Source organism: Pipistrellus kuhlii, unplaced genomic scaffold (genome assembly GCF_014108245.1).
Source record: "Pipistrellus kuhlii isolate mPipKuh1 unplaced genomic scaffold, mPipKuh1.p scaffold_m20_p_1, whole genome shotgun sequence".
Classification (NCBI taxonomy): Eukaryota; Metazoa; Chordata; class Mammalia; order Chiroptera; family Vespertilionidae; genus Pipistrellus; species Pipistrellus kuhlii.
The window spans coordinates 112,242,071-112,265,563 of NW_023425404.1; the positions used below are offsets into that span (position 1 = coordinate 112,242,071).

The following is a 23,493-nucleotide window of genomic DNA, read 5'->3' on the forward strand; positions in this document are numbered from 1 at the left end:
ATGTTCATAATGGATAAACCAACAGAAGTTTCAATAGAATTTCAGGTGCTAAAAGGATTGCTATGAGAGCCATCTTTCTCTTTGGCAGTTGCAAACAAATTCTTGCTTCTTTTTTTTCCCTAGAGTGGTTGAGCTGTGTGCCTATGCTAAGCCTGAGTCATTTGAGACAGGCACATAAATTACTTTGTTAAACATTTTTATCAAAATGGAGCTGCTGTCTTTTTTTAATTGAAAGTTTGTATTTAGTTTGATGAGGCCTTATAACAGAGACTTATTTAATGAAGTCAATTAAAGAGAGAGTTCATCAGGATCCCTGTGAGAAGTAGCCTTCGAAGCCTAGACTTTGTATCACTTTAAGGCAATCTGAAGAGCTTGCCATTTTAGAAAAAGGTTGATGTAAGCATATACAAGGTCAAGGATAAATTAGAGGACCAATATTATGCAACTAACAAATTGTAGGGAAATCCAAGATAGCAGCAGAGTAGGTGGAAGCTATACTCACCCCTTTCCAGGACCAAAATGGAATTACAACTGAATTTTAGAACAGTCATCATGAATAACCAACTGAAGACTAGACTGATAACGAAGAATTTACAGAAGAAGCCACATTGAGCTTGGTAGTGCTGCTGGTGCCAATAGGGCTCGTCCACAGGGTCATGAGAAAAGCATTTCAGTGGCCCATACAATAAGAATGAGATGTACTATGGTCTGTTATTGGAGTAGAAATGAAAGACTGTCCCCAGATTCCTGGTATCTCATCTCCATCAATTCTGCAGTGGTAGAAGGGCCAGGATCCAGAAATTCTGTGCCTCACATCAGTCCCTGACAAAGTTTAGTCCCATTCACTCTCTGTCCCAATTCTTCTAGCTTAGTCTCTGAGCTCAGCTGCATTCAGGCTGGCGCTGTGCTGCTGTACCCAAGCCCACACACATGCCCAGGTGGCAGGATCCATCCCCAGAGAGGGGCATGCAGGAAGCAGACAATCAATGATAAATGTTTCTCTCTCATCCATGTTTCTATCTCTCTATCCCTCTTCCTTCCTCTCTCCAAAGTCAATTAAAAAAATTCCTTAAAAAAAATATTTACAAACCAAATCCAGCAATATATTAAAAAGATCACACACCATGACCAAGTGGGATTTATTGTATAATATTCACAAATCAATAAACATGATACTACAGAAGTGAAACGAAGGATGAAAAAAAAATACATGATCATATCAATCTATGCAGAAAAGCATTTGATAAAATCCAGCATCCATTTATGATAAAAACTCTCAGCAGGAAATAGAGGAAGCAAGCATAACTCAACGTAACAAAGGTCATACATATATCACGAACCCACAGCCAACATCATATAATAAAACCTCAATAATAACAGACTAATTCAGGTGAGAGGGTGTCCGTTAAAGCTGAAAGTTCATTATATAATAAAGTAGGTTTCCTGAATGTGCGTGTTAAAAATCTGACAAATTAGTTTACTTTTTTAAAGTTATGTAGACACATTTTTGTAATTGAAATTAAGTATGTATGAAAAGCTTAATTTCACAGAAAAGTTATCTATATGTATTACAGTAATTTTAAACTTATACTGAGTAGGCCTAGTAAATGTGTGCATTTACAAGTCACTGGAGTAAACAAATGCATCCAACTGGGGCACAACTCACTATATGTAGGAACACTGGCCAGCAAGCATTAAAATTGCTGCAGAAGATCATGCCACAAAACATCAGAACCCAATTACCACATGTGAAGCGGTGTGATCACGTGCTGATCATTCCTTTAACATTTCTTATGAGTGGTGACTCTTGGATTTAAATATATAGAGTATAGTTGTAGATATGTACTAATAATAATTATTTCTGTTGGCAAAATCACTACAGTATTTTTCCAACATATGGCCTATTCGCTATAATTTGTTAAAAATAACAGTAAATTAATAACAAAAAAATAACCTGTTAATTATAAGCAAATCTTGGTTAAAAGCATTTTAAGATTAACATAACAGGGTGTTATTTTTCACATATAACATAGAGACTAGATATTTAATCCATTAAACCCAAAATTCAGTACATTGAGATCTGCAAATTTAAGGGTTTACTGTAGCCAAAGGACAACACTAGAAATGTTTCCCTAAAGATCGGAACAAGTCAGAGATGTCCGCATTCAGCACCCTAATTAAACATAGTAATGGAAGTCCTAGCCACAGCACTCAGTAAGAAGAAACAAAAGGCATCCAAATTGGAAGAAAGAAGTAAAACTGTCGCCAAAACCGGTTTGGCTCAGTAGATAAAGCGTCAGCCTGCGGACTGAGGGGTCCCAGGTTTGATTCCGGTCAAGGGCATGTACGTTGGTTGTGGGCACATCCTGGGTGGAGGGTGTGCAGGAGGCAGCTGATCGATGTTTTTCTCTCATCGGTGTTTCTAACTTTCTATCCTTCTCCCTTTATTGATTTAAAAATCAATAAAATATTTTTTTTAAAAAAGAAGTAAAACTGTCATTATTTGCAGATGACATAATACTACCCAATATATAGAGAGAACCCTAAAGATTCTATCAAAAAACTACTAGAACTGACAAATGAATTCAGCAAAGTAACAAGATACAAAATAAATCAGTTGCATTTTTATATACCAATAATGAACTATCAGAAAACTACCCCATTCATAGTTTCTTCAAAAGGAATAAAATACTTCTGAATACATTTAATCAAGGATGTAAAAGACTTGTATTCAGAAATTATAAGACACTGAAGAAAAAAAAAATTGAAGAAGATACAAATAAGTGGAAGCATATACCATGCTCATGGATTAAAATGCCCATACTTCCCAAAACATATAGATTCAACACAATTCTTATCAAGATACCAATGGAATATGTCACAGAATTAGAATTGTGACAAAATTCCAAAAATTGATATGAACCACTAAACACTCCAAATAACCACAGAATAAGTTCAGGAACCACACTACTTGATATCAAACTATACTACAAAGCTATAGTTAATCAAAACAGCATGGTACTAGCATACAAACAGATATTTACATATTAATGGAACAGAATTAGAGAGCGCAGTAATAAACCCACACCTTTATAGTCAATCTTAGACAAAGGAGGCAAAAACATACAATGGGGTAAGGATAATCTATTCAATAAATGGTTTGGGAAAATTGGACAGACACATGCAAAAAGTTAAACTAGACTGCCTTTTACACCATACACAAGAATAAACTTACAATGGCATGGGAGATGTTCAAGCAATGTGTTATAGAATTGTGCACGTGAAACCTGTATAATTTTGTTAACTATTGTCACCCAGTGAATTCAATAAAAGGAAAAAATGTAAATAAGAATGCAAGTAAAACAGATTTCATGATGTACTCCAGGAAATAAGGTGCTGGCAGTTCTGAAACAACTAAATTTGAAGGTGTCACACTGTTTAACTAGAACATGTTCATGTGACCAAACCACAAGTTGGAAATTCTATTCAGTTGTCATATCTGAGAGTTTCCTCTGTTGAAAAAGAAGGGGACAGAGATCCATATTGTGTTTAAAGTGATGAAAGTAACAGCTTACCCATTATTTTTTTTTGCAGATTTAGCCTTAAGGAAAGATTCTTTGAATAATCTGCTGCCAAAAAGCAGAATAATAAGTTGATCAACGATGCCACCAATTTACAAAAGCTGCCAGTGAATCTGAATTGTCCATTGAACCATAAGGAACTGGTCTAGTGAATGGACTTAAGAGATCTGTTGTTGAACAGATTTGGGCTACATTCGTAGGTGGAAAGGGATCTCATGGCACAGAGAATCCTCTGACAGAACAAGACATGGTGTCACACACAGAGGCAACAAGGGGCCTCTCCCCGTGGGGGAGCAGATCCTTCCCGCAGAGAAGTCAGAGGTGCAGAGAGTACACGCAGCCTGAACCTTCTGGACCTCATGGTCCGTGTTGCAGCAGAAACTTTGAAGCTTACTTGGTGGAAGGTTATTTTGTATACCAAATGGGGGGATGTTCCTGGAGAGCTAGAAGCCCAGAAAAAGAGGAGACTTTATTATGGCCTTCCCAAAAATAATTCCTAGCAATACACACTGGGCTCGTGAGAGAAGAGAATACCAATAGGTTCTGCCAGAGGGTGCAGATCTCCACAGTTCACCGGAACACTTAGAATGACCTATTATTTCTTAGCCTGTGGAGATAACGTGTCTTTTAAATGAGTTTCCACTATAAAATGATTTCCTCCACCTTGGGACACAACACTTCTCAGAAGTTCAATTATTTGTTTGTACTTCAGGCGTATTCACATACATGTAGCTGGCTATCATTTTGCTGGCCCTCATTTAGCAATTTTGAACAGAAACAGATAAATTGAAGAATAGACACGTCCCTAAATTTCACAGGAAAATGTGTCCAAAAAGGGGGGGGGGGGGCAAGAATATCCAGCAATTAATGTGGAAGAATTCATTCAGCAACCATCTGCTTTGGCTGCTACAAAGTGAACTTTTCAAAAATGTTGGTAACGCTAATTTTTGCTTACAGACAAAGATAACTGACCAAGAAGAAAAATTGCAAAACAAAAGTAGCAGCCATGCTCTATTTCTCAGAAAAGGGGGGTTAAGGATGGCAAAAAAGAGGCATGGCCATACCTGTCTAGCTATGATTAGGCTTATATAAATAACACAAACATGAACTTTAAAGAAATCAGTGAACTTATCATTAAGCATTTTTGGCATTTTGATAATGAAATGAAATGTAAACCAGATGTATTAATATAAAAAAGGCTGAAGATAATGCTTATGCATATTCTGTATAACTTTTACTAAAATCAAGTTTAAAAACTCTGTCCCACCAAAACCAGTTTGGCTCAGTGCATAGAGCATCAGCCTGCTGACTGAAGGGTTCCGGGTTCGATTCCAGTCAAGGGCATGTACCTTGGTTGTGGGCACATCCCCAGTAGGGAGTGTGCAGGAGGCAGCTGATTGGTGTTTCTCTCTCATCGATGTTTCTAACTCTCTATCCCTCTCTCTTCCTCTCTGTAAAAAATCAATAAAATATATCTTAAAAAAAATAAATAATAAGAGTAGTGCCCTTCAGAGGGAGAAACCAAGATGGCGGCATAGGGTAGACACCTGAATGCAGCCTACCACAACAAATTTGAATTTAGAACTGGAAAACAGGGGAAACATCTCCCTGAAGCACCGAACGGCTGGCTGAGAGGAGGCTCTACCATCTGGGAAGGAGAGAGAAGGCCCGCTGAACCTCAGGAACTGTGAAGGTGTGGAGAACTGTGCGCACGAAAAGGCGGCTGCCTGATTTTGCTGCTGGCTTGCTTGCGGAGTGCAGAGAGGGCGGGCTGAGTTCGCTGCTGGCTTACTCCCTGCCCACGGAGAGGGCGGACAGCTAATGCGTGGCTGGCTTTCTTGTGCGGGAGGAAAACAGAACCACCCTATTGCTCTGATAGACAGCCCCAGACAGGGAGAGGCCAGACTGTCAGGCAGTGGGCAGAGATCTCTCGGAGGTATGTGAAGCCAGTGGCCATTACTGCGGGACTCAGAAACCAGATCCTCGTAGGGAGGGGCTGAATACAGCTTGTCTGCACCATCCGAGACTCTGCCCCATCCAAGTGGAGCACAGAAGCCCTTCCAGTGGCTAGCTTCCTCGTTCGCTGCCAATAGGACTCTCCTAGGGAGGGGCAGACAGGAATCCAAAGCTTGTCTGCACCTATACCAAAGAGGTGCGCGTGCCTGCAACCAATCTTCGGGTTTCACCAAAGCTTGTCTGTGCCACCCCAAGACTCTGCCCCATCCAAGCAGAATATAGAAACCCTCCTAGCTGAGACACTTCTGATCTTCATAGCCAATTGGCTTGGAAATCAACGCTTCCCAGTGATTCCAAAAACAAGCAAGGCTTAACAACAAGACTGCACCCACAGCCCATAAAGGGCTACACCAAGACTGTCCACCTCAGGTAACTGGGAGGCTGACCCACTGAACCATATAGGACACCACCCTACCAACTCAGGGAAGCTGTGAAAATGCCGAGACAAGGAAATAGATCACAAACAAAAGATATGGAGGACAAGAGAGACTGGATATAGAGTTCAAAACCACGCTTATAAGGTTTTTCAAGAGTTTCCTAGAAAAGGCCGATAAAATAAATGAGACCTATGAGGAGATGGAAAGGGATCAACTAGAAATAAAGAATACATTGTCTGAAATAAAAAATATTATACAGAGTTCGAAAAACAGAATGGAAGATCGCAAGAATCAAGTCAAAGATTTGGAATACAAAGAGCCAGAGGACACTCCTCCACAGAAGCAAGACGATAAGAGAATCCAGAAAGTTGAAGATAGTGTAAGAAACTTCTGGGACAATTTCAAACAAACCAACATCAGAATTATGGGGGTCCCAGAAGAAGAGAGAGAGCAAAATACTGAAAACATACTGAAAGAAATAGTGACAGAAAACTTCCCCCACCTGGGGAAAGAAATAGACTTACAAGTCCAGAAAGTGCACAGAACCCCAAACAAAAGGAATCCAAAGAAGAACACACCAAGACACGTCATAATTAAAATGCCAAGAGCAAAAGACAAAGAGAGAATATTAAAAGCAGCAAGAGAAAAGCAGGTAGTTATCTATAAAGGAACACCCATTCAATTGTCAGTTGATTTCTCAACAGAAACCATGCAGGCCAGATGGGAATGGCAAGAAATATTCAAGGTGATGAATAACAAGAATCTACAGCCAAGCTGGGACCGGTTTGGCTCAATGGATAGATCATCGGCTTGGGGACTGAAGGGTCCGGGTTCGATTCCGGTCAGGGGCATGTACCTTGGTTGTGGGCATGTCCCCAGTGGGGGGTGTGCAAGAGGCAGCTGATCGATGAGTCTCTCTCATCGATGTTTCTAACTCTCTATCTCTCTCCCTTCCTCTCTGTATAAAATCAATAAAATATATTTAAAAAAAAAAAAAAGAATCTACAGCCAAAATACTCTACCCAGCAAAGCTATCACTCAGAATCGAAGGTCAGATAAAGAGCTTCACAAATAAAAAAAAAGCTAAAGGAATTCATCACCACCAAACCAGAATTATATGAATTGCTGAAGGGGGTTCTTTAGGAAGAGGAAGAAGATATAGATAAAAATTATGATCAACAAATATGCAAATATGAACAAGTGAATCTAAAAACCCAGGGAATAAAAAACCTGACGAAAAATATTAACTGGTGAATATAATAGAATCAGAGGTATGGAAGGGGAGTGAACTGACGATTCTTGGGGAAAAGGGGAGTGGGGAGTGTGGAAAGAGTCTGAACAAAAACTGTGCACCTATGGATGAGGACAATGGGGGGTGTGGAAAGGGCAGAGGGTGGGGTGGGAACCTGGTGGAGGAGAGCAATGGAGGGGGGGAAAAATGAGGAACATTTGTAATAATATGAACAATAAAGATTTATTTAAAAAAATAAAAATAAATAAATAAATAAATAAATAAAAATAAAAAAGTAGTGCCCTTCAGGCAGTTTTCTTTAAAAAATAATAATAATAAAAATGAAAACACTGTTCCAACAAAACAAAAAAAGAATTACTCTTATATACTAAACAAGTGTAGGGCACAATTACCAGTTTTGGCATATGTTCTAATCACATTTTACAGTTTTATGGTTATTTTTTCTAGTGCTGTAGACGGTAGCACAATAGCTCAGTGATCAAGGAGCACAGGCTCCTTGTGTCCGGTCAGGCAGGCCTGGATGTGAAACCTGCCCCACTATTTATTTGCAGTGTGGCTTTTGAGCCTCGTTTTCTTTATTTGTAAAAAAAAATGATAGTGGAACCTATCTCATAAGGGACTAATCAACAAACATGGCCATTATTATTAATAGTAATAAACATTAATATTTTGCTTCTGTTGTAGATGATGTTAAAAAACTGTTGAGAGAGTTAGATGTCATGAACTCTGTTATTGCTCAGCTTGCACCAGAAGGTAAATTGGCATCCTATATGTGTTTTAAAAAATGGGACTGGTGAACTTTTCACACTTGATTACACTGCTTATTAAAACTGCTTAAGAAATATCAGTGGTGAGTTGTCATTAAAATCTCTCCAACCAAGAGGGCCTCCAGCCAAGGTAAGATTTGTGGAGCTTTGGTTTTCGGAACATGTTTTAAAACAGGCGTCCTCAAACTTTTTAAAGTGGGGGCCAGATCACGGTCCCTCAGAGAGCTGGAGGGCCGGACTATATGAACTACTAATTCCTACTGTAACACCTCGGCTGCGCTCACTGCCCAAAAAACCTGGCGGGCCGGATCAGACTCCTCTGCGGGCCGCATGTGGCCCGCGGGCCGTAGTTTGAAGACGCCTGAAAAATTTAAAGTAATGGTTGAATAGGTATTTAGCACACTCATGTCATTTATTTTTCGCATGCAGAAGAGGTAGTTATCCACGAGTTTGCTAGTCTTTGCCTAGCAAACATGTCTGCGGAGTACACCAGCAAAGTGCAGATATTCGAACACGGTGGCTTAGAGCCCCTCATCAGACTGCTGAGCAGCCCCGACCCCGATGTGAAGAAGAACTCCATTGAGTGCATTTACAACCTGGTCCAGGTAAGTTTCATTCCTAAAATGTATTTTGACCAAAACTTGATTGTAGGATTTGCTTTCCTATTAAAAAGAAAAAGCTTGAAACTCACCAGTTTTAATTAGTACTTCTTAGTACTATTTAATAGTGATCATTCAGGAATAAAGGAAGTTTAGTGTAGATTCCTTTCAATTTTTGCAAGTATTTTGTCTCCCATGAAAGGGCATTTTTAGAGATGTATTTTTTAATTCTAAAAGAATGGCATGGTTTACAAATTAAGATGGAATTATACTAGATAAAATGTATTTCTTCTGGAACGGGAAATCTAATGTTCATGTTTAACTAGGTTTGACCTATTGATCTAGCCTTGGTGCCCTGAGCACAGTGGGTGTAATAGACGCCCTCCTCGGTGTCTCAGGATTTTGGAACAGGTGTATTCATTGGTGAAAGCCTGTGAGTTGAGGACACTGAGCAGAACTCATCATTCACAACTGTAAGATGTGACCTCACTGTTCTGCTCTCTTTTGTAATGGAAACTGACAACCTTCTTCTCCCCAACCTGGCTTGCTCTCTGTTCCCCACCTCTGCCCCAACAAACATTCAAACTCTTTAAAAAAAAAAAATTTTTTTTTATTGATTTCAGAGAGGAAGGGAGAGAGAATCATTGATCAGCTGCCTCCTGCATGCTCCCTACCCCCCCCCCTACTCCCCCCGGGATCGAGCCAGCAACCCAGGCACATGGCCTGGACTGGAATCAAACCTGTGACCCTTCAGTCCTCAGGCCCATGCTCTATCCACTGAGCCAAGCCGGCCAGGGCAACATTCGAAGTCTTACACCCACAGCAGGTCAGTTCCCTGACACTATGAGCAATTATGGACACCCTTCTCTGCTTCCTTTCTCGCTCAGGTTCCTGAACAATTCTCACACACATTTGATTAGCTTAGATCAACTGAAAATACAAATATACCACTGTAAGTAGCCAGCAGTAGAGTGTGAAAGGGAGAGATGGCAAAGCAAAGATGAGGGAGGGTTCTGGGTAAACTGTCTCGACGTATCATACAGAAAAAGAGAGACCAAGAGGCTTATGCCAAAGGCAGCAAAAGCACTCACTTGTGGCCTAGCAGCCCTTGCACTTGGCTGGGCAGTGACTGGTTTTACCATTGCTTCTCCCTAAAGGGCATCCTGAGAGAACAGCTCAGCTTTGTTTCCCTTTTCTGGTTACTGAAGGCTTTACCTTACCCGATAGGCCAAAATAATCCTCCAAGACTGTGTGTGCTTTATATCCCAAGTTTCTTTCCAGCTCTTTTTGGCAATATTTTTAAGAAATATGTTTTTACTGATATTAGAGAGAGAGGAGGGGGAGGGATAAAATTTTAAAGAGAGACATTGATGAGAGAGAAACATCAATTGGCTGCCTCCTGCATGCCTCCCACTGGGAATGGAGCCCCAAATCCAGCATGTGCCCTGACCAGGAACCAACTGGTGACCTCTTGTGCAGGGGACCATGCTCAATCAGCTGAGCCACACTGGCTGGGTTCCCATATACTTTTTTTTCATCAATAAACAGGAATGAAAAGACCTCCACTATTCATAACAGAAGCACTAGTTAATAATCGTGTTATTAATTTCTCAGGACTGTGGTAACAAAGTACCACATACTGGGTGGCTTCAAACAATAGGATTTATTCTCTAACAGTGCTGGAAGCTGGATTTCTGAAATCAAGGTGTCAGGAGGGGCATGCTCCCTCTGTGATTCTGGGTAAAACCCATCCTTGACTCTTTCCAGAGTCTGATGATGGCATCAATCCTTGGTGTCTCTTGGTTTGCAGCGGTAGCAGTGCAGTCTCTCCCTCTGTCATTTCTTCTCTTGTTACAAAGACACCAATTTTTATAAGGACACCATTAAGAACCCACACTAAGCTATTATGGCCTTAACTTAGTTATATATGCAATGACCCTGTTAAAATAAGGTCACATTTTTTAGGAACTGAAGGTAGTACTTCAACCTATATTTTGGGGGGTACAATTCAACACAAAACCCATTTTTTTATGTCTGAAGGAAGCTGAATATTAACAGTTGAGGATGGCTAGAGGAAAGCTAAGCTGTAAGTGAGGCCTTTTCCACTCATAATATTTTTTTTTTTTTTTTTTTTTTTTTTTTTTTTTTACATTTTGACATAAAATGTCAGAGCTTGGGAGCTTTTTATGGCATTTTGTCTTGTTTTCTCCATTGTTCATTCTAGCCAACCCCTTCCTACCAAATCACACACACCAAATTATAGACAATGCAGAGCAATTTGCCTAGACTCTAATGACCTCTTGATATTGTAAATTTCTTAAATAAAGGTCATGTGTCTGAACTAAACCTGATGTGAATTTGCATGCACAAGGCCTGCAAATAGCATTGCATTTCATAAACGATCCTTTTGAATAAAGATAATAAAGAACTGATGCCATAATTTCATTTTATCAAATACTATTTGACACAGGACAGAGAATGTGAAAAGAATTTCATTATGAGTAGCTTTCATTGTAATACTATTCATGGTAATAAAAACTTGCTATAAAATAAAAAAACAATAGATACTGTATAAGTCATAGATATGTCTGTTTCCTGTTATTGGCAATGTCTGCATAGTTACAATAAATATTTTGGTGTTGTCGAATGAGGGTTTTCTTATTTTCGTTTATGAATTATTTTGAAAAGGAATTTGGAATGAAAGATTTCAAAACTATAACTTAGAATATTCTTTGTTAGAAAATTGAAATTCTCCATTATTGAGACTATATTTTGCTTTCAAATTTACTTATTTGATCATTTGTATTTCATGGCAGGAATTTAAATGTCGAACTACACTTCCAGAACTAAATGCCATCCCTCCTATATTAGAGCTTTTTAAGTCAGAATATCCAATTATTCAGTTGTTGGCTCTCAAAACCTTAGGTGTTATTACAAATGATAAGCTGTCGCGAGCAATGTTAAGAGACAATCAAGGGATGGATCACCTTATTAAGATTCTGGAAACTAAGGTATTTAAAACATTTGTTCAACTGTCTATGAGGAAATGTATCGCTCCTAAATGCTGTTATAAAATATGAAAATTATAGAATATTTTTAATTTTTTAGAAGAATTTGTAAAATAAAATTTTATTATATTTAAGCATGGTACTAAATATAGTGGACTAATTTGCTTATCGCTACATAATTTTATCAGCTTGATTAAATCAGAGTAATGATAAAGGCCATTGTAAAATAATTTTTTAAAATTTCCTTGGAGGTTTCTCAAAAAATTAAAAACAGAACCACCATATGACTCAGCAATTCCACTTTGGGGTATTTATCTAAAGAAAATCAAAACACTGTCGTGGTATTCCACACAGCATCTTTCTGTGTTTCTCTCACTTTAAGGATGTCCGTCTTAAATTTCTAGCTCAGGTGAGGCTGCAGTTTCACTGCTCTGGGGGTTTGGGAGATTCCTCAGGCAGGAAAGCGAATTTTAAGGAATATAATTTTCTTCAGCTTCTGTTTGCTTTTTCAAAATTTTTTTCTCCAGATTTGAACATTGTTTTTGGTGAAACATTGTATGAGTACCTTCACTTGAATATCATTACCAGAAGTTTCCAGGAATTGTTTTTATCTATAAAACCCTTTGGAGTAGGGAGATGAGAAAACCTGGGGCAAACTGTCAGGGAGAGTGATGTCATGTTAATGAGCAGAACTGTTTCCTGGGGCCTCTGTCCCATCAAAATCAATTACATTATGTTCTGAATGACCAGAGTTCCTCTTGTGTAAAATTTGGAAAGTATAAATTTATTTTAGTATAACTTTTTAAAATTGTGTTTGCTTTTATTGTTAGGAATTGAATGACCTTCATATAGAAGCGCTTTCAGTGATAGCCAATTGCCTTGAAGATAAGGATACCATGGTGCAGATTCAACAGTCAGGGGGTCTTAAGAAGCTCTTAACATTTGCAGAAAACTCTACAATTCCTGATATTCAGAAGAATGCAGCAAAAGCAATTACAAAAGCAGCTTATGACCGTATGTCTCAATTTATGGAGTCTAAGCACACATATTCCGTCTGTATTCTTGATTTTGATTAGTACTAGCAAACACTAGAATATTTGTCTGCGTTTAAATGAATAGTTTGAGAATAGTGCTAATACTTACTGTTTAAGACCAAATTTCATCTTAATGCCAGTGAGTTAAAATAGATATTGCTTTGTCAAGGATATAATAAACAGAACATGATTTAATTATAACTCTATTTTAAATGAATAAGTCCTAAATTAAGTTTTAATTCTTTATTTCTCTTGATTTTGGAGTTATGCAGAATATGCTCATTGCTTGTGATCCTGAAAACATTATTTCAATAAATCCACATTTAGAATGATATCTATGTAGTAATTTCAGATTTCAGCTGAGTCAGTGCCATGTTATAGAGCTGTGAAAAATAATATGCTCATACTCTATATATAATGCAATTTCATTTCAGTGGCAAGACATAATGACATAAATCTGTAAAATATGAGAGATTAATTATATCACAAGCTCCAAAGATGAAGTTATAGTTTTAATTTATGTATATTTGGAGTATATGATTTAGTAAAAGATGTGACTTTATTTTTCCCCTTCCACATCACTCCTCATATAAATGATAACAACTCTGACTAGTTTAAGTGATTTATATTCTAAACAAATATACTCATATCTGTATATATGTCTCTGTGTATATTATGGGAAACATTTTCTTTTCAACCCATACTGGATTTCTTCAAGGCAAAGTTTTAATACAAAGCCAAATTTCACTGTCTGGTACATAGTTGATAATAGAGTGTGCCTTTGAGTTACATTATATGTGCCATATCTAAAGATAGGCTATAAAAAACAAGTTTTTTAATATTGGCAAAAGTTGGTTGATGGAACTAGACCTTACCATATCTGGTCAGTTCTGGTTGCTGTCTATCGCAGACCTCAGCTGTCTGAGACCCAATGAAAGGATAGCAGGAAGACAGGAACAAGGTCACACTTAAAATTTGTGTATATCTCAACTTCTCTTTGGATTAGTGTGTCAGCCCCTTTGGGGTTAGTGAGTTCCACGAGTTTATCACCTTCGTGTGATGCAGCAGAGGGAAGAACACTGCAGGGATAGTGTCTGGCGTTTTAGTTCTACTGCTAGTTCCACCGCTGGCACAGCACTGACCTCGATATGTGACTGTGCGTGAACTACAGCTTCTCTGGACCTATTTATTAACTCATTTATTAATGATTTACTGAATCCAGCTCCCTGGTGTCAATAAAGGCAGAACAGGCAGATAAATAGGCAATCACAATGCAAATGGGTTTGATGATGGAAGAATGAGGTCACCCCAGGAGGGCCACCTAAGACAGACTTGGATCAGAGAAGTCTTCCTGAAATAGAAAGGACCCGTTCAGACTAGAACCTAGAGTAAATAATGGAAATTGGCTCGGCAGAGGAGTTCCTGGTGGAAGTGGGGAGGATCAGCAGCACTGAAAGGTGATGGAACAGTGTGTGTAAAGGCCAGAGGGGGACAGAGCCTGGTAAGGTCCAGAACTGTAAGTTTTCAGAATGGTCAGTGAATAGAAGGTAGCAGAAAACTGAGAGTTAAGGTTATCCAGTAATGAGGAACCAAACGCTAATGGATGTTCTAAGTCAAGTTAAGGACTTTGAGCTTTATATTGATAGCAACAAAGAGCCTTGAATTGACATAGAAAGAGGAGGGAACATTGCAGATTTTCACTTTTTAAAGAAAGAGCACTTTTGTTGCAAAGATGAGGAAGGGGGTTGCTGGGGGAATTTTGGAGAGAGGTGAAGGTATCCTGAAACAGAGACATGGTACTTGGAATGGACTCAGAGGCAAGGAGAATGACCAGGACAGTTTGTGTGAGTGACCACATGCACTGAGGGAAGAAGCAGGTGATGCCTAGGATAAGGCCAGCTTTCTGGTCTCCACAGCTGGAAGTAGAAGGGTGAAACTCATAGAAATAGGAACTGAAGAAGAGAAGCAGGTTTTGATGGAAGAAAAGGAAAGTTCTATTCTTTTATTAACTGTCATAGAATACACATAATAGAACTTTTTCATCTTAATTATTTAAGTAACCAATAAATAAATTCACTTAACCATTAAGTAAATTCATGCTACTGTGCTGTCATCACCACAATTCACCCACTGAACTTGCTTCATCTTGCAAAACTGACACTTTCTCCCCATTAAACACTCCCCCCTCCCTGCAGTCCCTGGCAACTACCATTCTTTCTGTCTCTATGATTTCTAAATACTTACGTAAATGGAATTATACAATAATTGTCCCTTTGTGATTGGCTTATTTTACTTAGCATGCTGTTCTCAAGGTCTACTATTAGAATGTGTCAGAATTTCCTTCATTTTTAAAGTTGAATAGTATTCCATTGTATGTATACACCACATTTTGTTGATCCACTCATCCACTGATGGACATCTGGGTTGTTTCCACCCTCTGGCTATTGTGAATAATGCTGTTATTAACATGGATGTACAAATATCTCTTCAAGTCCCTGCTTTTAATTCTTTGGGGTATATACCAAGAAGTGGAATTATTAGGTCATTTGGTAATTCTATGCTTAATAGAGGATTCGCCATATTGTTTTCCCCAGCAGTGCACATGGGTTCAAATTTGTCCACTTATCACCAAAACTTATTTTTCATTTTTAAGTTGATTTTATTGGAGTGACATCTATACTAAAAAAAAGCATAATATGCTAATTAGACCGGACAGCTGAACAACCTTCCGGACATCTGGACATCCTTTTGGACAAAGCTGCAATGGGCAAGGGCCAAGGCAGAGGTGGTTAAGGGCAATCAGGCAGGCAGGCAGGTAAATGGTTAGGAGCCAATTATTTTGATATTGCCAGAGGGATGTCCAACTGCCGATTTAGGCCCCATGTGGAATTGGGCCTAAACCGGCAGTTGGACATCCCCAGAGGGGTTCTGGATTGCAAGAGGGCTGGGCTGAGGGGAACCCCCTCCTCGTGCACAAATTTTGTGCACCGGGCCTCTAGCTCGTTAATAAAGTTACAAAGATTTCAGGTGTACAAGTAGAGAATACATTATCTGTATAATATATTGTGTGTTCACCACCCCAAGTCAACTCTTCTTCCACCACCATTTATCCCCCTTTATTCCCTATTCAACCTCAACCCACCCCTTTTTTTAAAATAGAAGCCATTCTAATGGGTGTGAAATGGTATTTCACTGTGTTTTGATTTGCATTTCCCTAATGACAGCTATTTTGCTCATCTTCTCCCTGTGGTTATTAACCATTTATATATCTATTTGGAGAAATGTTTATTCAAATTCTCTGCCAATTTTTTAACCAGGTGGTTTATTTTTGTTGTTGTTGAGTTGTAGTAATTCTTTATATATTCTGGATATTAACCTGTTATAAGATACAAATATTTTCTCTCATTCTGTGTGTTATCTTTTCACTCTGTTGATTGTATCCTTTGATGCAGGAAAGTTTTTTATTTTGATATGGTCCAATTTATTTTCTTTTTCACCTGTGCTTTGGGTGTCAAATCCAAGAAATCATTTATGATATTAAATCCAATGTCATGAAGTTTTCCCCTTATGTTGTCTTCCAATAATTTTAGGTCTTTGACTTAATTTGAGTTGTTTTTATATATGGTATGAGGTAAGGATCCACCTTCATTCTTCTTAAAAAAATTTAAAAATTAAAATTTTTAAAATTGATTTCAGAGAGGAAGGGTGAGGAAGAGAGAGAGAAACATCAATGAGGAGAGAGAACCACTTACCAGCTGCCTCCTACATGTCCCCTACTGGGGACTGAGACCCCAATCTGGAATTGAACTGTGATCTAGTTCAAAGGTCGATGCTCTATCACTGAGCCCCACCAGATGGGCCAACTTCATTCTTTTGTACATGAATACCCAATGTACTAAGCACCATTTGTTGAAATCCATTCTTTATTTGTAGTACAAAAAAAAAAAAATTGACCAGATAGTCTTTAACTCTCACCTGGCACTTAATATTTTGTAAATCTACTACATTTCAATTCCAAATTGTGTCTCTTGACTATTTTAGAATCTAATACCTAAATCTGTATTTAGTTCACTAATTCCATTTATAATTTTTTTGCAGTCTAAAGAATCCTTGTCTTGTTTAGTCTCTCCCAATAATCATGTTCTCAGGTTATCCTGTAATCATTTTCTTGCCTTTTCTGGACTTCCTTGTGTTCATGATGTACAGTGTTTAATATATTGTGTGTTCATTGTATCTTTTTGAAGTACAGTAACAAGTATTATGGCCAACATTTAAAAAAACATATATCATAATGTATTTTATATAAAGATGAACTATTTTATTATTCATTTTCAATTTTAGTCTTATGGAGCAGGTATTTTAGTCAGGCTTTTGACCATATCCACATATTGAGCCAATCCCAAATTTTATTTTTCATTCAGCATGCAGACCTCAAAGTTTTTAATCTTAAATTCTACATTTTTTTTTATTTTGAAAAAATTCAAGTTTTGCTTTGCATTTTCATTAAGGCCTAGTATAATATATTACCAAATGTGTCCAAGAATCCTACTAGTATACAATCGTGGAAAAGTATACTCTTTGCCTACTATTTTAGCAGATACATGTATTGTATGCATGCAAAACACTATTCTAAAAGATAAGGATAACAATGAGATAAGTGATTAAATATTTGTTGAATAGACTAACAGGTATGTTTTTTGTAGAATGTAGAGCTTGCTATTTATCTTTTAGCTCTACTTTATAAATTATATTGTACAACTCTTTTGTCTTTATATTTTATTTTCTTTGATCTATCACTGATGAAAAGTGGTATGTTAGAAGCTTCCCATTATGTTGTTTCTGTTGCTTTTTTTCTTTATAACTTTAACTTTGCTTAATTTAATATTATTTTATATCCACTACTCATTTAAAAAAAAAATTCACTTACTGCTTTTAGCTTTAAATTCTAATGTATATTAAGATTGCCATGGCCCTACCCGGTTTGGTGCAGTGGGTAGAGCATCAACCTGCAGACTGAAGGGTTCTGGGTTCAATTCTGGTCAAGGGCATATGCCCGGTTGTGGGATTGATCCCCAGTAGGGGGCGTGCAGGAGGCAGCCAATCAATGGTTCTTTCTCATCATTAATGTTTTTATCTCTCCCTCTTCCTCCTCTCTGAAAGCAATAAAAATAAAAACAATCACTTGAAGAAAAAAAAAAAAGGTTGCCGTTTTATTATCAAAAATGGTCTTGACCTAACACAGCTTTGCAAACTCCAGATGGTTTAAATAAAGAGAAAATGAAGAGACTATTTTACAATTAGTTAAGGGAAAAAACAAGAGATGGTGAGGTCCCCAGGAAATTAGCAATATTGAGAAATCCCCACTACCACTAGATTCAAAGGCAAGATATAAAACATTGTTAGACTTATTTTTACAACTTTTATAGTTGGCCTTATTTCTGACATCATGTTTTATTCTTTTTGCTTTTTATTTTTCTATGCTCTCTCCTTGGTTTCCTTTTAATTCTTTTTGTTACATAGATTTTTAAAATCATGACTATTTTTTCAAAATATTTTTTATTGATTTTTCACAGAGAGGAAGGGAGAGGGATAGAGAGCTAGAAACGTTGATGAGAGAGAAACATCGACCAGTTGCCTCTTGCACAGCCCCTACTGGAGATGCGCTCACAACCAAGGTACATGCCCTTGGCAGGAATTGAACCTGGGACCCTTTAGTCCGCAGACCGACGCTCTATCCACTGAGCCAAACCGGTTTCGGCTAAAATCTTGACTATTTTAAAGATAAATTTGCTATCTTAAGATATTTAGCATTTTGCTTTGAAAACTTTTTTTCTTCCTGATATTTGTACATTTCATAGGGTGTTATAGCTTCTCCTCTCTAAAATCTATATAGCTTGACAGGCATGGCTCAATGATTAAGTATTGATATATGAACCAAGAGGTCATGGTTGAATTCCATGCTCAGGTTGCAGGCTCAATCTACAGTGTGGAGCGTGCAGGAGGCAGCCAATCAATGATTCTCTCTCATCATTGATGCTTCTATCCTTCTCTCCTCCCTTCCTCTCTGAAATTAAGAAAAATATATTTAAAAAATAAAATAAAATCTATATAAACCTTTCTTCTTTTAAGAATCACTTAACCATTTTTTCCATTTATTTATTTGTTTATTTATTTACAGAGAATGGGAGGGAGAGAAGAAGATAGAAAGAAACATCTATGTAAGAGAGACATTGATTGGTTGCCTTCTGCATGCACTCCAACAGGGGCTAGGGATTGAACCTGCAACCTAGGTACATGTCCTTGATCGGGAATTGAACCCATAACCCTCTAGTGAGGGGTCCAATGCTCTAACTACCGAACAACACCAGCCAGGGCAAGATTTTATTTTTCATTTGTTTCTCAATTGACCAGAGTATATATTTTTCAGTTCAGTATTTTTTTTTTTCAGGAATAGTCAGGAGTAGCATATTTTTTTAAGTCCTTATCTGTGAATGTCTATTGCCTTTATACATACAGGGTGGGACAAAAGTTGGTTTACAGCTGCTCATATGAAAAAGAATACAATAATTAATAAATAATAATACAGGAATAAACCCTGTTACTTGTACTCACAACTGTAAACCTACTTTTGCCCAACCCTGTTTATGACAGTGTAGCTGAGTTTGGAATTGTTCTGCCATAACATTTTCTCCCCAAAGTCCTATGCACCTTGCTTTTGTAGAGTCTGAGTTTAAGGCCAACTTGTTTGCTACTCAGGATGCTTTCTTTTTGTATTTATAGGTAGAATCCTTTATCCTGTGAGTCAAAATTTTTTGCCAAAGTGTGTCTGAGACTCTGTCTCTCTGCCTATTCCATAGTAAAGCCTTTTGATCTCCAGAATCATGCTTTGTTTTCTATTATACTTTTGATCATTGTTTTTATTTTATTTAATATTTTCCCCAGGAATATTTGTTAACTTTAGAACACCTCTGTCCTCTTTCTTCTATACCTATTCCAAACTCCAAAATGAGGAGTGCTCTGCCTAGACCTGATTTAATAAACATACAGTGTCCTTTGTCTTTTCCCCCATCAGTTCAGATGATCATAGAATACTTTTGCCCAGATTTGGATGATGACTCTCCTCTCTAATATGGCATTGCAACACTAATGTGCTCTTTTCCTCCTGGTCCCATCAGTTATATAGGAGGAAGCTGGTATAAATTTGGATCATTCTTTGGGGCCCATAATTGTTCATTGAATAGGGGTATTTATGGAAATTTATTTCTTCCTCTCTTGCCCATGCTTAGGGGCTTCTTTTCTTCTCAATCAACCTTCCAACCAAAAGATTAGTCAATTTAACCCTAGCCGGTTTGGCTCAGTGGGTAGAGAGCATTGGCTTGCAGACCAAAGAGTTCCGGGTTGGATTCCAGTTAAGGGCACATACCTTGGTTGCAGGCTCCTCCCTGGCCCAGGCCCTGGTCAGGGCGTGTGCAGAAGGCAACCAATCGATGTGTTTCTCTCATATCGATATTTCTCTCTGTCTTTTCCTCTCTCTTTCACTTTTTCTAAAAATCAATGGAAAAATATCCTTGCCGAAACCAGTTTGGCTCAGTGGATAGAGTGTTGGCCTTCGGACTGAAGGGTCCCAGGTTTGATTCGAGTCAAGGGCATGTACCTTGGTTGCGGGCACATTCCCAGTGGGGGGTATGCAAGAGGCGGCTGATCGATGATTCTCTCTTATCGATGTTTCTGGCTCTTTATCTCTCTTCCTTTCTCTCTGAAAAATATCAATAATTTTTTTAAAGGAAAAATATCCTTGGGTGAGGATTAAAAAACAAACAAACAAAAAACTAGCCAATTTAAATAATTTCACCTCTTCATCTTTTCTCCATCCCTTAACCTCTTTCTTCCACCATCCTACAAAAATGGTCATTGTAGAATTTCCATCTAACTTTCTAATTCCTAAATCCTATAGATATATTTTCAGTTTTTTCTTTATTGATCTCTTTGTGGTCTCCCACGCTGTTGACTGCCCCCTCCAGCGGGAACTTCTTACATCCCTTGACTTCCAAAGCACTCCTCTTCCCTGGTGATGATTCTAATCATCAGGCCAGCCCTTTGTCTTTATCAGCTTTCTCTCATCTGACCAACTATCATCTATCATTTCAATATTAAACTTGCCTTCCCAACTTCTGTCTTGTCTTTCAAATCTCCCCGAGTAACCACACTTGTAACTCATGTTTCAGCTGACTCCTTATTTGCTTATTAATCCCAACTCTATCTAATTATGACCTGTCTTCTGAATTCCAGCCTATATTTCTGATGACTTCCAAGCACATTCAACTACATTATTCAAACTCAGTTTTTGAGGGGTCATTAATTCTTTGAAAAATCTAATGAAAGAGACCCACCTCCCAAATACACAAATGCTCAACATTTTGCCTATAACTTCAGGGAGTGAATGAACTGCCAGAAGCTCATCTTTGCCTTTGGATCCAGACTCCATGTTAGTCACTCTTGAACTAGAATAAATAGGATCAAGTCCAGATGCCCTAGCTCAAAATCAGAGATTTTTCCATCTTGTACTATGATATGGTCATTGTTTATCAATGTTTTCTTGCTCAGATACTCTCCAATGTGCTATTCTCAGGTAGTTTGACCTGATACTTTGGAATACCAACCAAGCACAAGACAAAAGTTAACTTCCATTGCTTAGTAGAACCCCCATCTTCCAGATGGAACAAGAGCTACAGCCACTCTGACATCACTTGACCCACTGCCCATGCGTCTTGCAGTAGAGATCCTTCACCTTTGCCTTACAGGCTTCATTTGTTACTCTAAAAACTTATAGTTGGAAACCTTTGTTTATAATTTCTGGCATGGCCTCCTTGCTTCCTAAATTGTTTCCACCTTTGGTGATTGTGCAAACCCTGGAAAAGTGAATCAAATGAATCTGTAAATCTCATGGATGCACAGGTGGTTTAATTTTCTTATAGTCTGGTTTGGCAACTTGATTCTTTGAGCCTCTAGAAAAAGATGATTCCACAAAGACTCAAACTTCCTTCCTATACACATATCCCAAAGAGTGAGGCCTCTCCTGGTTGGCAGGACAGGGCTTTGAGAACATCTCTCCATTTCAAACTTCTGCAGAAGCAGAATTCCCCTTAGGACTCAGCCTTAGCCATAGCATGTGTGGTTGGAGCTGCCCGCTGTGCTGAAAGCCAATCCTCTCCCCGAGGGCCAGTGCCGGAGGGTAGACAGGCGTCTTCCTCATTTACCTGATTTTTTCCTTCTATGTTTGTTGTCTCACTGGCCTTGCAATGCTGTTCACCTGGCCAGCTTCACGCTCCCCACCTCTTCCTTCTGCCTCCATGCTAGACGGCACCTTGTTTCCAGGTCCCACCAGTGTTTCTTGTCTACCCCTTTTTGTATCAGCCATTGCCTGCCTTGCCCTCCCCACAGACCCAGCCAGGTTGGCATGCCTTGCTTTATTTTAGACATGCCTTATTTGATATCAGTAAATCAAATTTGCCTATCAATTTGAAATTAGATAAACTCTAAAAGCTTATAAGGATTAACAAAGTTATCTTCTAATATTTCTGTATTGAAAGCAAATAATCTTGAAGGAGTTTTAAACAATTTTCCACCTATAGAAAATTCCATTCTTAACTTTTAACAAATATTATTCCTTAAACTTTTGTTAAGAACAAAGTACCCATCGGTGCTTATTTATAACATTTTTTTTTTTTTTTTACTTTTCATCATCATAAGAAAAAATCTGTAGGCTCAATAATGCAAAACACATAGCACAAATGCTTTAAGTTTTGCTTGTTGAGTGAAGTTTTAACATATATTTTAAACATGGAAAACCCAAATCTGTATGCCTGTGACTTGGCATCAGGAGGAGGAAGGTGTTAATTACCACGTTGCCAGGAGGTTTATGAACAGGCATTAACATCTCAGCAGGAGCACAGGTGGCACAATAGTGACTTATGGGAAGAGGTGAAGAAAAGCATCATTACATACAGATTTATTTTCAGTCACAAAAGCTCATGGTTTTCATTTTAGGGATATTGAACAAATGTAATTTTTAAAGGATGTTCCTCTTTAATAGCATAATTACCTTGCCATCTTTATTATCTGCATAATTAAAACAGAAATACTTCACTTTTCCCTGTAGCAATTCAATAAAGGTATGTGGTTACTATGTTAATTCATCTTTTTAATTTATTATAGCCACGCTGCAGTCAGCACTTTTGAGGTTTGGTGAACACAGCTGGATTTTGAGAACACTATCAGCAGGGTTGAGAAACTAATTGCCCATTTAAATTATTTAAATTATTTTTAAAAATCTCTCCAATAATTGCATATATACTGTTTTTCTTTTAATACAACAATCACATACTCCAAACTTAGTCTTTTCAAATTAATTATTTTGGCCAATTTTCCTGATAGAATCTGCATTCAGGGTGTTGTGTTTAGTAAAGTTGATTTAGAGCTGTCAGGGAAGTCTTAATTATAACTCTAATCAATTTAGGTCAGAGACTGGAAAATTTTCAGATCTTGATTATTCAGAAAAACAAATAAGGACTATATATATTTTAAAATATTTAGGAACCACATTCTTGTGATATAACTATTAATTGCAGTTTTTTACTGAAACCACTGCCTGAATTCTAATTTTAAATGAAAGGAACAAGGGATTTAAATGATAGGATTACGGGTTATGGTTCATGATTGGTTTAAGACGAATGAACAGAAGTGTTAGTAACTTAGCTTGGTGCCATTCATTATGCCAGATCGCTCAGCACATATCAGTGTATCAGATGAAAGGCGAAAGTATTTACAAATATGGTGGCATCTAAATGTGATACTGCTTC

At 37.9% G+C, this 23,493-nt stretch overlaps 1 protein-coding gene across 1 annotated transcript in view; it reads left to right on the plus strand.

Moving 5' to 3' along the window:
• Positions 1-23,493, plus strand: part of ARMC3 (armadillo repeat containing 3) — an 85,700-nt gene that overhangs the window by 20,476 nt on the left and 41,731 nt on the right. The window contains exons 4-7 of the mRNA XM_045588063.1: positions 7,911-7,979; positions 8,423-8,598; positions 11,409-11,603; positions 12,431-12,614. Of these exons, the coding sequence (XP_045444019.1) occupies positions 7,911-7,979; positions 8,423-8,598; positions 11,409-11,603; positions 12,431-12,614 (624 nt within the window). The remainder of the gene's footprint in view (positions 1-7,910; positions 7,980-8,422; positions 8,599-11,408; positions 11,604-12,430; positions 12,615-23,493) is intronic.